Raw genomic sequence first — 14,501 nt, 5'->3', positions numbered from 1 at the left:
TACTAATAGCCAGCCTCCCCTTTTAATAACCTTGTTTTTCTTATATTTACTTAATTAAGACTTAATTTTCATCCTACATGAACTCAATTAAAATGCCTTTTAAAAGTACTTTTATGTGGCACCCGCCATCTTAGGCATCCCAGCAAAACTAATTGCAGTAATGTTTAGCTTTTATATGGAAACGCTTTAGAACTAAATGCCTTTTCGCTTTTCTAATTAAAAGGAAGCCTACCAACACAAAACACATTCACCGACACAGCTTAAAAGTGTAGTGTTTGTATATTTCCGCAGGTATGGTAAATAGGAAAGCGAAATGAATTTAATTTAAATTCATATACCTGCAAATTTCCGGGAACAACAGCTAAATAAGCATATGCCAGACAATCCTGTTTTGGGGCTGGAGTGAAAATCTAGACCGGGGAACTGAGTACCAGCGACACTACGAAATTTTTAATTACTCGTACTCAACTTTCAAAAACTGAACTGAGGACTGGAGAGCAGGACGAGAGCTCATTTTGAAAATTTTCATAATTACTCGCCACCCCGACGACTTGTTAAGTCAAACAGAGAAAGGAAAAATCGGGTGAAAGGCGGGAAAGACGGGAAGGTGGAGAGGAGCCGCGGAGAAAGTCAGTTGAGTTTCGTGGACGATTGCGGACGAGGACCACATACCAGGATAAAAATGGGGAGTGGGTGCAGAGAAAATGGGGATGGTTATGCTCCTGATTCAGAGCACCACTCACATGAACGGCGGCCAGGACTAAACGAACTTGTACACAGCCTCAAATGTGTGTGTGAGGCTCCGCTTGAGCACCTGCACCCGATGAGGTAGCCGTGTGTGTTGTGGGGTACACATCCCCCTATATAAAGAGTGGGGTTCCGGAGAGGCCATGCACTTGAAACTAAAGGCTAAGTAGGCGCATTCACACAAACATTCCGGCACAAATGCAGCGCCACAACAACTCGGTCTATCTACGGGACAGTTGTGTGGGTAAGTGGCAAGTGGGGATGCTGGGATGCTGGGAGGATGTGCGGGTGTTTGGGTGTGGGTCCTGTGCCACACTCACACATTCACACACTCACTAGCAAAAGTTGAGTATCCGGCTTGATGGGTCCTCTTCTGCCTGGCATTGGGCTGGTTATGTAATTAAATTTATTTAATTTGACTTATTATGCCCCTACATGTACACACGCAGATATACCAGTTGCAGTTGTCGGGAACTAATTGGAAATGAGAGTAATCTGCTTCCTTTTGCTAAATATAAATATAAAACCCTTTTGATATTATGAAGATAAATTTGTAAGCTAGCAGACCTTTATAAGATGTTGGAAAAAAATATTTTATAAAATACAAGTTTATAACCTTCCTAATTTTCCTGCACACAAAAAAAACACGTCGCGGTCAAATCAGTATACGCATGGTAAATTTTTGATATTGCATACGCATATCGTTTTTACCAGACTTCGAAAAAGAGGGGAAGAAGCAATGTGACAACTTAAATAACGTAAGTGGGAGCAAGAAACTCTCAAACTCTCTCAATTCGAAAAAGAGCGATATAGCGCTTAAAGTGGGAAGGAAAGAGACATACTCGAAATTCGAAGTGGCCTGTCGTTTACATTGCGAGCATATCAAGTCAAAATTGATACCACATAACGTAAAATCGATCATCGTTTCATATAATGTTTTTTTGGGTGTACGTTATTGAAAGAATTTATTTGTCATTAATCCAAAATAGCTCACCTATTAATTTTTTTGAGTGTGTATGTATATACTATAAAGATGCAGAGAAGACAACCGCCGGCCTTTTAAAACTTTTTGCCAAAACTCTGCCAATACAAAAAAATTTTAAAAACGCAGCCAACTTGCTACTTAGCCAGTTCCACTAATTAAGTTAATTTTGGTAAGCTCCATTTGGTTCCAGTAAATTTACACTTTCACTTCATTTAAACTTCATCTTCTTAAAATTATACTGTAGAACTTTTTTCTGACTGTGTAAATTTATATGCTCATCTTCTCAGCAATATCTCTTCGCTTTCTATGTGAGTGTGTCCTCGCTTAAGCTCATAAGCCTGACAAACAGTTTCACACAAGGACAAAAAGGCCAAATGAGGGTTTACGGAAATTAATGGAAAGAAAGCCAAGCAAAAAGGTGACCAACACATTAGGGCGGGCTATTCACAAACAAATTATTAAAATTGCTCTATCTCAGATCTCTCAATTATTACCTTAACTTATACAAAAGACTTGATGTATTAATTGATTAAGTAAATCTTCCACTGCAGAGATTCCTCGACTTTTCTCTCTCTCTCTCTGTCCTTAGAACATACCATGTAAATGAGGTAAAGCTAAAAGCATGCAAATTGTTTACACGAAAATTCCATTATGTTGGCCGAAAATCGGCGGGTGGGAAAAGAGAAGATAAATGCGGGCTAAACAGAAAGCCAAAACAATGGAATTTGTACGCCATGCTAATGGGTTACGACTAAAGCCAGTAGTCGGTAACGGCAGACTAAAACTAATAAAAACCTCATTTAACATAATTCAACAGTAGTTAGCCAATAACAAGGAAATCACATTGTCGACCGGCGAAGAGGAATCACCTGCAGTATCATCATGGCCATCATCATCACCATCATTAGGGTTTTTTAAATCTAATGTCTACTGCACGGGGCGTTCTGATATCCAGACGTACGTATGTATATCTCAGCATATACACAGATAAACCAATTGCTTAGGCTTCTGCATGAGTAAAGTGAAATGGGAATGAGAATGGAAATGGAAGACGGGGGTGTAGACTGGTAAATGCAAATCAGAATCCTACACCCGAAGTTTTGTGTTTTGTACGAAGAGCCAAACAAGCATAAGAATGTAGTTGGTCCTAGCGAACCAAAAGATACCCTGCTTAGATAAGCCGTTCTGACTTAGCTTAGCCCAATATACCTTTTTAAAGTTAACAGTGGTGGTTTATAAAAACAGCAAGCTGAGGCAGGAAACTCAGCAAGTCAGGAAGTCTGTCGACGTGAACGTCGTCATCGTCATCATCAACCTCATCCCCACAGTAGCCGTCCTCACAGTCCTTGGTAAACCTCCCCCCGCCTTTGTTTTTGCTACAATGTCCCGGACTATTTTGGTTGAATGGTCAGAAAAGTTGCAGACAACACAAACATAGCCTGGCCAACAGAAGGCAGAAACGAGAGGGACCGAGAGTGAAAGAAGCTAGCTGGAAAGCTCATTGTTTTTTGGTTGAGGACAAAAAAGGAGCAGCTCAACACTGGCCCACGTGTGTGCTGTCCTGTTGTTCGGGGGCAGGAACAGCAATAACGAGCAGAAAATTAGCAAGAAAATAAAATCGATATTTACTTGGAGTGCGTTTAGGTCTCTCATTAAAGATTTACCAGACGCATTTAAGGGCGGGAGATGGAAATGGTACTTTACTCGTCACACCTTTTTGACGTAGTCTAATGATTTTGCCAATAAAAATGCACACAAAAGAAAACAGGTAGGAATCAAATCGATATGCGCATTTTAAATTTATGGTATTTATACGCATATCTATATTACCATACAATACTGGTAAAATTGATATTGAGTAATGTAGTTTAAACGAATTCTTTTTAATGGAGATCTCTGGCTTTGAAAAAGAGAGAAAGAAACAATATGGCGCCCTAAATTCCGCGGTGGGAGCGAGAAAAACAATTTCTCTCAATTCGAAATATAGCAAGATAGAGCTTAAAGTTAATTTAGTGGGAGGGAGAAAGATACATTCGAAATTGGAACTGGCCTACCTATAAGTTGTGGTGTACATTTTAAGCATATCAAATTAAGATGCCGCATATTAAGTCAAATTTTAAAATTAAATTTTTTTGTTGGGTGTGGATTGGTTACTACAAAAGATTATAGACAAGTTTTAATTTCTAATCACCAGCTTTCCTCATTTAAACCTTATTTATTTAAAGAATAATATTTAAACCTATTTTGATTCGATTGCGAATTAAAGCATACCGGGCTGGGGATGGCAGAATATTTGTACACCGAAATATTTAAATTCCAGACACAAACTTGGTTAGCTTCATGTAAGGAAGAATTCTTTAGTGCCCTTTATTTATTTAAAAATGGCTTGTGCATTGTTTTTCAATTCCAGCTTGGAATTTCCAAGTCATTTGGACCCTCGCAATTGCTCCCTTCCATTTCCATTATCTTCCGTTGCGGAAGCGGAAATGCCACACAGTTGCGCAGTCAAACTTACTGAGAGTCTAACTAAAAATCAAAGGGCGACTACTCCCACTCTTGTAATGGCGAGCTTCATATTTGTACATATGTATACGGAAAACAATAGTTTTTGGCGGGTTTCTACAAAAAAAAATACTAAAATTGTATGTCCCCCGAACGGAACATACCCTTGTTAAAATTATTAAAGTCCATAAAGTTAGAAATATATTTGCATAATAAATTTACTATATATTAATAATCTTGAAATATATTTTCAATGACCTACGAAAATTAAATAAAATTCTTTTTGTTTTTCCAGGTCCTAGCAACGTCTAAATTGAAACAAATCCAGGTGTGATATTGCAGACGCGAGAATTATCAGGAACAATAAAATCTGTGCAATAAGACTCTAAAAAATAATTTGGGAAACGGAAATTCAAACAAAAGTACCAAAAAAAATACCGATCATGTTGGCCTTTCATAACGAACATATTGCCAGTAAGTATAAAGAATAAATAAATCATATTTGCAATAATATAATAGTTATTAATAATTATTAAAATAATTGCTTATAACTAATATATTTCTGCTTTTAAATACCTTTTATCGAATAAGTATTAAAATCTTTAAAATTCTTCTGTTAGGTCAGGAAGTTAGAAAGCTTAAATTGGCATATTATTAAATTTTAGAATTTTCATGTAAGGTCGGACAAGGAGTAAGATGTTGTATTAACCTGAAATCTATCCGCAAAATCAATTTGCATTTGCAAATTTGTTGGGAGAGCTGTAATTGCTACAATGCGCACTCTGTGCCCAAGAATTGGGTGGTAAGGGACTTAACTACTTGTGAGCCTCAAACTAATCAATTATTAAGCGGGCTCCATTTAACATTTAAAGGTTGCCCACTTACCTCCAACGGGCATAGACTGGGAAAAACCCATTAAGTATAACAATTTCCTGTGTGATGGAAATGGAAGGCAACGAAGAATAACAGCAACTCGAAGCTGCACTTAAGATGTTTCAACGAAGGCAGCACTGCTCCTTTGTGTTGGCAGAGTGGTGAGACAGTTAAATCGGCCTGTTACATCGGCCCAGCTCTCAATAAACAATAAAAGCACAGCCACGGCTGGCGTTCAACATCTGAAGCCTTCGGCATTATATTTAGGTTTAAGCACATAATAACTTAATACCATAAAAAGAGCCCGAAAGAACACTGGCACGGTCTTCCTTCTGAAAAACTGGTATCAATTATTTACCTAGCTGCCTGAGCCGTGCATATTAGAAAATTTAAGCTCCCCCTTTGTTTGCTTCGTTTCTGGGGTACTTACAAGTGGTATATAATTCAGTGGCGGCTAATAAGTCTGCAATTTGCTTAGAAATAGACCGTCGACTGTTAGAGCACTTGCCAAACTTTGATTACGGCTTATAATGTACGGTATGAAAAACTTTAGTGGCCGATTCTTTTTCTTTCTATCTAAATAAATTACGAGCTTAATTAGTTTGTACAGCTTGTCTATATTTATCTAAGTTTTGTTACAATTATTAAATGTTTTACATCTCAAAAACAAGCAACATTTTACCGAACAACAAGAAAAAAGTATGCTATTACTTTATTATATGCTTTTACAAATTACAGTTTTATTTTGATTGCTTCGCTTAATTTTATTTTTCGATTTCCGTTTATCTTTCCATTTTTTAACCCACTTTCATTCGAATTATTTTTCTTATTCTATTTTTTTTTAAGAATGAGGAAGAATGCGTTAGTTTCTTTTTTGTTACTTTTTCTAGGCAAACTATATAAAAATATAGTTATCATGATAAATAAAAGATACAAAAATCAGTGCTAATTAAATTTTGCAGTAATTTTTGTAGTCCTTTTTCATGTTTTAATACTTTGTCTTGTTTATTGCTTGAACAGGCCACAAACATAAATTTGGCCTCGCCAAGAACCACTAATACAGGGCGTGGGCCAACTACCGCTACCTTTACCGACTGCGGTCAGTGGGCTGGCAAAAATGATTCATTAGCATTCAGTTTGAAAGTTGATTTGCCGCAAAAGAGATACCAAACCGCACTTTCCTCTTGAAAGTGAAAAGTTTTAAAAGCCTAAAGCAACTTATAATATTGCTTTGGAGGCACATTACGAAGGCCCCATGAGCAACATTTTGCCGGAATGTGGTTAATGTGGGTTAATAAATTTAAGGAAATTAGGGGGAAAAGCAAAGCGGGAGTTTCAGATTTGTTTTGGCAATATTAAGAGTCAGCTATGAGGTTCAATTAAAATAAATTAGTCTAAGGGCATTTAATGAATGCCGACTGTAAAGTGGCTGACTTAATTATGCCTTGGATAATTATAAAATTTCTTTAAAGACTTTTATAGCCGTTACTAGTATATTTTTAATTCGTTTAAATATTTTTGTAGGCGTAATCTTTAATCTTTATTTTCAGGATACAATAGAATGTACAACAACTTTTTTTTTATTACTAAATTTTTAGTTTTTTTTAAATCTGTTTTGTGCTTATACTATTTCAATGCACGCAACTGTGCATGCATGTATATATGAGAGTGATTTTTAATTAATAAACTCATTAGGCAGAGGTCTGGTCAACGTTTTTGCCGCTACACTATGTGAATTGCTCATTTTAATTACTGGCAGCTGTTATCCCCCACAGCTCTTTCGGCCTTCCTTTCGCCCATTCGTCCTTTGGGGCTGCACATAATTTCCTGGCATTTCAACAATGTGCCGACAATTTTTATGTTGTTAGACGGCGCTGACGTCGACAGTTGGCAGGTTGTTCGGTTGTTGCTCTTGCACTTGTCCCTACAGTTGTTGTAGCTGGTCGCTTGTCGTTCAACTTTTGACGTGTTGCATGCTGTGGCCTTTTGAGTTGCCCAGACAAAAGGCCACGGGAAAAGACAGGGAGACAGGGCAAAGGACTACTCCTGGCCTAAACGTGCGCGCGTTTTGGGCTAAAAGTTAAATATAATTGTTGCTGTTGCAGTGGTTACACGGATAAAAAAGGTATTTATTTTATATTTGTAAATCGCCACAAAACGGAAAAAAGATAAAATTAAAAAAAAAAGATTTCATATCAACGTCTATAATAACAAATAATATTTAATTAGGTGTGTCATTAAAAGATTCCAATAATGAAGGATGATACATCAAACACTAGGGCTTTGTAAGAATTTAAAAAATAATCTATAGGAATGCAGTATATAAAATAGCTTCCCATTTTAGAAAGAATCAATACGATGCTTGGAAAAGAAAATAAAGAAGAATTCTTATATAGTATACCTTTTAACAAGAAAAATAGTGGCTTTAAATTCAGTAATATCTGTTTTGGCTACTATGATAACCTATAAAAAAAGTATTTTTCATTCGCTTTTAAATCATAAGCTTGTTCCCCAATATTGCATAGAATCCTTTAAGGATTACGTTCCCTCTATACGATCTTTGTTCTCCCAAATCGACCAGCTCTTTTGTATACACTTCTGTAAAAAGATTCAAAAACCTTTTACAAAAACATTAACAGTTTCGAAAAAGCACTTGCACTATTTCTTTCTGTGCAGCCGGTGCAGGAACAGACAGTCAATGGGGGAAGCAGGGTGCTCTGGGTATGACCACATGTCAGGGGCTGGCTTCGTGCTGGTGGAATATGTGTTGCTAAATCGGTTTAGGCTGACACGAGCCTGTCGCCGTGCAGGTGAAATACGGGGCGGCAGTTGAGCAGTTAATGAGGAGCAGAGACAGGATCCCCCTGCCCGTCCTCGAAACAACACCTAGCGGGCCACCACAACCAAACAATGGGAAAGCAAGCGGCGGGGAAAATTACACGGATTTATGAAAATGGCCACAAAACTGTGCTAAACACGTTGACGCTTCGCACACGCAAACCGACATATGTGTGTGGTGGTTAGCAGTCCCTGCAATCCCTTTCACCGGGACATTCCACGCGGCAGGGCTTTAATTGTGAAATAAAACGAACATGCTGTTCGCGGAAAAAATAGATTAATTTAATCCCAGAGATAGTTATGGAATCATATCCTTTCGCCTCGACCAAGCCATGCACATTCCTCGCTTTACCCTCATCATTATCGATTAATAATTTAATGAATGTCATTGCAGGTTGCGCTTTTCTGACTTACTTCAGTCCGGAGACCTCGGCCACGCCTGCCACGTCGCCCACGTCGGGAGCTCAGGCCGCGCTGCACAATGACAAGCAGTCCATAGCAGGGGTAAGTGACCAGGGGCAATGTCCTCGATTTCATCAATTAAGTAGCTAGACATATAATTTTCCTATAAATGCACATTGTTTGAGTGTTGTTTTTATAATTTGTTGTGGTACCTCTCTGTCACTACACTCACCCCAAATAAAATATTTAGGGAAATAAGAAAAAATATCCCCCTATCCGGGATTTACCCTGTGATGTATTTTTACCCGTGTTTTGTGCTCTCAAAAAATTCGAACTTGCATGCCCCACAGAAAAATAGTGCAAATCCCCTTTGATTGCTTTCGGTTTCGTTGTTTGTGGAATTCGCTGCAATTGTGCTAAATTATTTCAGCAAAAACTCTGCCAATTCTTAAATGCGTTGGTTGTGGCAATTTAATGGCAGGCAGACAAAAGAGGGCTTGAAAACGGCAAGCGTAATATTTGAAAATGGTTTGCAATTTTCACTGTCCAAAATATCGATACATTTTGTTTTGCTTTTGATTTATGTTTGTTAATGTTTACCCTAATTGAGTTTCAGTTTAAAACGCCGAACATGGGAAACCATGTAAGAGCATTTAGGGAACACATGTTTTGGCGTGTTGATTATCCCCCACCCGCTGGATTTTACGGTTTTGTGGCTGGAAAAGTAATTAAATTTTGAAAACTTATTTGAATAGTCGAAGGACAATAAATAAAACATAATATTTGATTCGTCCCCCAATTGGAGGCTATTTTTCCTGACCTCACAATATTTCAATTATTGGAAGAAACAACAAATCTTGATTGTGTGCCCGCCTCTGGTTGTTCCAGGTCCAAAAACTCATAACTGAAATTTAATTTTGCTTAGAACGACAAAAAAAGTCTTCAAAAGGAAATCAAACTAAATACAAGTCGGCAAGAAGCAGTTTATTGAATATGCAAAATGTTGTGAACTGCAGCCGAGTTGTACAAACTGGAGGACACCCTTCGCCACCGCTCCTTTAGATAGAAGGATAGATAGGCTGGTCCATTCAATCCCGTCCTATCGTCTCCTTCAGCCTTTTGTTTTCATATTTTCTTTGTTTACTCTGACAAACACTGAGAGGGAAATTTGTGGCTGTTTTTGTGTGGAAATTTATTACATTTTCTTAGTCTAGGCCCGGCCGGTTTGCATAGGGAAGAGTTTATCTTTCTTCTCTGGCTTCTTTCAGAACTTTTAGCCTCGTCATTTTCCATTCTGGTTCTTGTGCTTATGCTTGTTCTTGTTCTTGTGCACTTGCCAATGTGCCACTGTGTGTGGCAAGAAGTCGACTGTTGCTGCATGTGTGCTACTTATTAAAACTTGAGGACGAGTCGGAGGAATTCCACCTTTGTTCTTTTCCCCTGCCTTTCCCTTTGCATTGTTTGGCAGCTGGAGACGGAAAGAGGAAACCACTCTTCCTGTTGCATAATCAAGAGTTGTTTTATTAAATCGAGACGAGTTAGAAGGGCTCATGCCTTGAGAAAATCCCCTCCTGATCTTTTAATTAACGTATCGAGTGCTTTGATAAGTGAAGGATCCTTCAACTCGAGGCCACTTCAGCAAGGGCAACTTGCACACAGAAAGTGCAGTAATCATCCGGAGGACGATATAACTTCCGGTTTCCTTTTTGTGCCTCAGTTTGGCAGCCAGTTTTTTGCGCAAACGAAATACGGCCTTTTGCAAAGAGGAAACAGTTTAGCATAAAAATAAAAAGTCAGGCTGCGGCCGTACGAAAAAAAGCCTGAAACACCGCTCAACTTTTCATGGCAACTGGCAGTTTAGCTTTATCTGAATCTTATGCGCTGCTTTGTCGTATTCAAATTTCCCAAAACGAGGCAAAAGAAGGCGGAGCCAGGAACTGGGTGGGAAAAGTCATAATTTTCTTTTTTCGAAAATGAAAAATATCTGCTGCCAAGTAGATAGAGAAGAAGCAAATACGGAAAGTGGGCAGAAACTTTGCACATATGCCAGGGACTGGCCGTCGCTGATAATTCAAAAGCCTTAGGAACGGAAGTTGAAGAAATGTTGGGCAGAAAGGGTCAAGACTCCTGGTCTGGATTTAAATGATTTTATATTTTCCTCAATGTTATATACTTTAGTGAAAAATGATCCTCTCTATCAAAATTTTTGTAGTTTCTTTTTAAAAATTGTAAAACTGTATTTTTTACAATTAAATAGAGTGAACTTAACTGATTTAAATTTCCTTTTAAAAAAGCCAAAAATTAATTGAACCTTTCCTAACGAGGAATTTTTATTTACCCAGCTACATGGGCTGTTGTAAATTTTTTCCCATATTGCTACATATTGCTACACCTACCCAAAGAGGACAGAAAATAAAAAGAACTAGCCGAGGTAACCTGAAAAATTCCGAAATCAGGACTAAAAAGGATTTAACCACAGCCTGCAATTAATCACGCTCGCCCATGATGTAGCACAATTCATGAATGAAAGGATTTTGTGGTTAGTTGTAGATATTCCGGAATTTAAGAACTTTGAATACCCTTATTCATGATTAAAAAAGGCTTTGAATGTTTTAAATCTTGTACTTTGGTTTGCAGCGAAATTAAATTGGGTTTAACCATATAACTTTTTTATTGATTTTCACATTTTTTCCAAAAACGACTAGATTTTATCATTAGAAACTAGTGACTTCAGCTTGACTCTGAGAATAGAGTATTACTGAGCTGGTGAAAAATCCCTTTGATTTTATAGCACACCTTTCGGATGCCACTCCTCTTTTCATTATTCACCTAAACTTTGTTTCGGCAGGGAAAAAAGCAAAAATTTGTGTTGTTACTCCAGACGATAGCTGACCATGCCATCCATTCCAGGCCTCTGCCGAAAACGAACTGAACAGAACCGAACCGCAACTAACTGAGCTAAGAGCCAAGCTGGCTATTCCTATTGGGCCCGAAGCCGCTTTGGTGCTGGACGCTTCAGTTTGGCAATTTATCTGGCCCCATCTGCATTTGTTGACTTTGCGCCAGCGATTGGGCCGCAGTGTACACTATTGTCCCGCTTTGCATAAGAGCTAACGAACTAGATTTTTTCCGCATTCTTTCCTTGGTCTCTGGGATCCGTCTGGCCATGGAATAGGAGCCCTGAGCTTGGCGTTCGCTTCATTGGCATATCAATCAACGGCCAAAAGCGGGAAACGAATTCACTTACTCACACCACTGGACGCGATGCGATGGATGGTCTACACATACACATACACATACATATATAGGTGGACGGAGATTGCGGGGGAGGCATGTTGGGCCGCTCAGGATTTTTTCCGCCTCGGCCGGATGCCATTTTAATTAAGTGTTGGCGGATGCCAGTTTCCAGAAAAACAAGGACCACGGCCACTCCGCTGCCAATGGCCAGCCAGCCAGTCGGAGTGAGCGAGAAAGTGAGATTGCCCCGTGTCCTGGCCAAGAGGAATTTAAGATAAGAAAAAAAATATTTGCCACATAGTATGTTGAATCGGACAGGAGATTTCTGTCGGCTCTCTCTTGCGGCTGACAGTTTTATTATTATTTTTGCAAATCAGTTAATTAATTAAGATGGCCAGCTGTGCCAAGAAAACTGTCTGTAACATATACAGAGCAGTTGAATCGAATCAATCGCCAAGTCTAAGATGTATAACTTTCGCTGAAATTTAAGAGTCAATATGTTTTATATTTATTTAAATAAAAATAAAATCTACGACCCTAGAATATATATATAAACAAAAAGGCAGAGTTAAAATTCCAACACACTAAAGAAACTTAATCAGATTCTCTAATTTTACCGCTCTGGCGACGCTTAAATTCCCAACCAGTTATAGCGCTGCATGCTTGGTAAGCATCTTCGCTCTTAATTATGTGTTGGCATAATGTCGACGTCTTGGACCTATTGAAGTCTAAGCCATGTCGGCCTCGAGTTACCTAAAAACTTATCTAAACAACTAAAAAGTTGTATTCGGAGGTGTCACAGAAATTATTTCCAACCGAAATCCGTTAAAGTTCTTACGAACTTTGCATCAATGCAAAATCCAACCGTCTTCGGTTGGAAGAGATTTTTGTGACACCCCTGATTATGATGATTCTGAGTAAACATATGCCTTCTTTCAACTTGTAAAATTAGTTTAGTTTTCATTTTTTTTCAAAATGTACAAAAATTACGTTTATAAACAAATTTATACTAATGCCTCCTATAAGTTTTGCCTAACTGAGACAAAGAGTTTGATTAATGTTGGAAGAACCAACCTCTGACTCCATTCTTCTGCGGCCATAAAAACTGTCTGAGCCAAAGAAGGAACAATTTTCAACTTTATAAAGCCCATGAAATATTGCCGACACCGACTACAAAGAGGAATATTTTATGCATGCGCATGTGTAAAAATACATTTTATTAGAAAACTGGTAGCTCCTCAACTCGAAAATGTTCCGTCACAAAGGTTGGAGTGGGAACGCTTGAACATTTTTTTGCATTTCAAAGCCAAATGCGCGACATTTTTATTGCAGGGAAAGGAGCATGACATATTCCAACACCATAATAAAAATGTCGATTTGCATTGGTGCTGTATATCTGCCATGCGTATTTGTGGGTGTTATGCTACCTCGTCACGTTATTCAATCACCAACAATGAAAATAAATCCCACAATAGTGACAGATCATGCTTTTTATTTTATTTCGTTTAATTTCCAAGTATACTGAGTTTTCCAGCTTTCTCTATTTTCTTTAAGGATTCTGAATTTCGGAGATCTTTTAAAATTGTTCCCTATACTTTTTTTTAATTTTTGATTTCAGCATTATTATTTTTAAAAATTTTAGTAATTGTGCATGCCCTAATCTAGCAGTACGTTAATCACATTATTTACGTCACCCCTCTGTATTTATGGTATGTTTTATGGAACCTAAACTAGGATAATGAGATAAGGTAAGTGAATTGTATTCTTAAGTGTGTCGGAATGTTTCTTTTTGAATGTCTCTAAGTCTCTGATCAAGTCTTAAAGTGTGTGTGTGTATGATTTTGGATAAAGCTGGGAAAGAACAAGAAATAAATTTAATCAAATACTATTAAATATTGTTGGGGAAACGCAAATAAGTTATTACATATAAGAATCAATGTTGTTACTGACTCCAATATATTGATGTTGTTCTATAATTGATGTTGTTGTTGTTGATGTTGTTTCTACTACTCTACTGCTACTACTACATATTCATAAGCCTCTCTAATATCGCAAGACCACTATCTGTTATCATGATTTCCGTTTAATTCATAAATATAACCATTTACCAATCGATGTTGTGATCCCTCATTGATGTTGTTGTTTATTGACCGTAAATGTGCATTCTTTTTTATTATTTCCTGTGTGACAGCTTCTTCGGATATCTGTCAGCAATTCGTGTTGTGTTCTTTCTTGAATCTCTCATCAATTCTCTTGCAGGTTGCCTATCCATGTGGCGCCCTAAACGTGCGGCGCTTGCGCTGGCAGCAAAATCCTCAATCCTTTGGATATCCTTACCCTCGTCTACAGCTGCAACGCCACCAACAGCAACCACTACAAAATCAGCCATCAAGTTCCGGCCGCCTCAGTTTGAGCAGCCGCCACAATTTGCGCGATTTCTGCAAAACGCAGGCAATTTGCTAACAGCAATTGCATTCCGCTGCCAGCGATGCAAGTGCCACTTCAGCAACAACATCATCAACAACATCATTAAGAAACCCAACATCAAGCAATCCAGGAACAATATCAGGCCCAACAGGTCACCTGCAATCGCACAAGCTGCAAAAGCAACTGCAGCAATTGCCGAGCCAAATTAGTCACAGAAAATTGGTAGGTGACTCACACAGTCTAAGCCAAATACTAGAATAAAGTTTAGGACTCATAGTATAGCTGGGGACAAATGAACAAAAAAATCGATAATATCTAAATATATTTTTATTATTGATTTGAAGTCTTGTTTTTTAAATATCTAAAAAATTTTGTTATTATGTTAGTTAAAGTCTGTACTCTTAATAATCTCGCCATGTCCTTTTTCCGATCGGGTTAAAGTTTTTCCAGCCCTTAATAATCAAATAAGCTTTGATTGCCTATTTGACTA

At 38.0% G+C, this 14,501-nt stretch overlaps 1 protein-coding gene across 2 annotated transcripts in view; it reads left to right on the top strand.

Moving 5' to 3' along the window:
- LOC108055995 (uncharacterized) overlaps positions 1-14,227 on the top strand; it is a 29,325-nt gene extending 15,098 nt beyond the window's left edge. Inside the window, exons 1-4 of one of the 2 annotated variants that reach the window (XM_070215808.1) lie at positions 3,013-3,500; positions 4,530-4,708; positions 8,340-8,449; positions 13,844-14,227. In XM_070215808.1, the coding sequence (XP_070071909.1) occupies positions 4,678-4,708; positions 8,340-8,449; positions 13,844-14,047 (345 nt within the window). In that variant the 5' untranslated portion in view covers positions 3,013-3,500; positions 4,530-4,677 and the 3' untranslated portion in view covers positions 14,048-14,227. Of the gene's footprint in view, positions 1-3,012; positions 3,501-4,529; positions 4,709-8,339; positions 8,450-13,843 lie in introns of those variants that run through there. The other variant, XM_017139594.3, reaches the window with a different exon arrangement.
- Positions 14,228-14,501: the final 274 nt, after the last annotated feature.

This window comes from Drosophila takahashii, chromosome 3L (genome assembly GCF_030179915.1).
Source record: "Drosophila takahashii strain IR98-3 E-12201 chromosome 3L, DtakHiC1v2, whole genome shotgun sequence".
Classification (NCBI taxonomy): Eukaryota; Metazoa; Arthropoda; class Insecta; order Diptera; family Drosophilidae; genus Drosophila; species Drosophila takahashii.
This window is presented reverse-complemented; position numbering and strand designations above follow the sequence as displayed.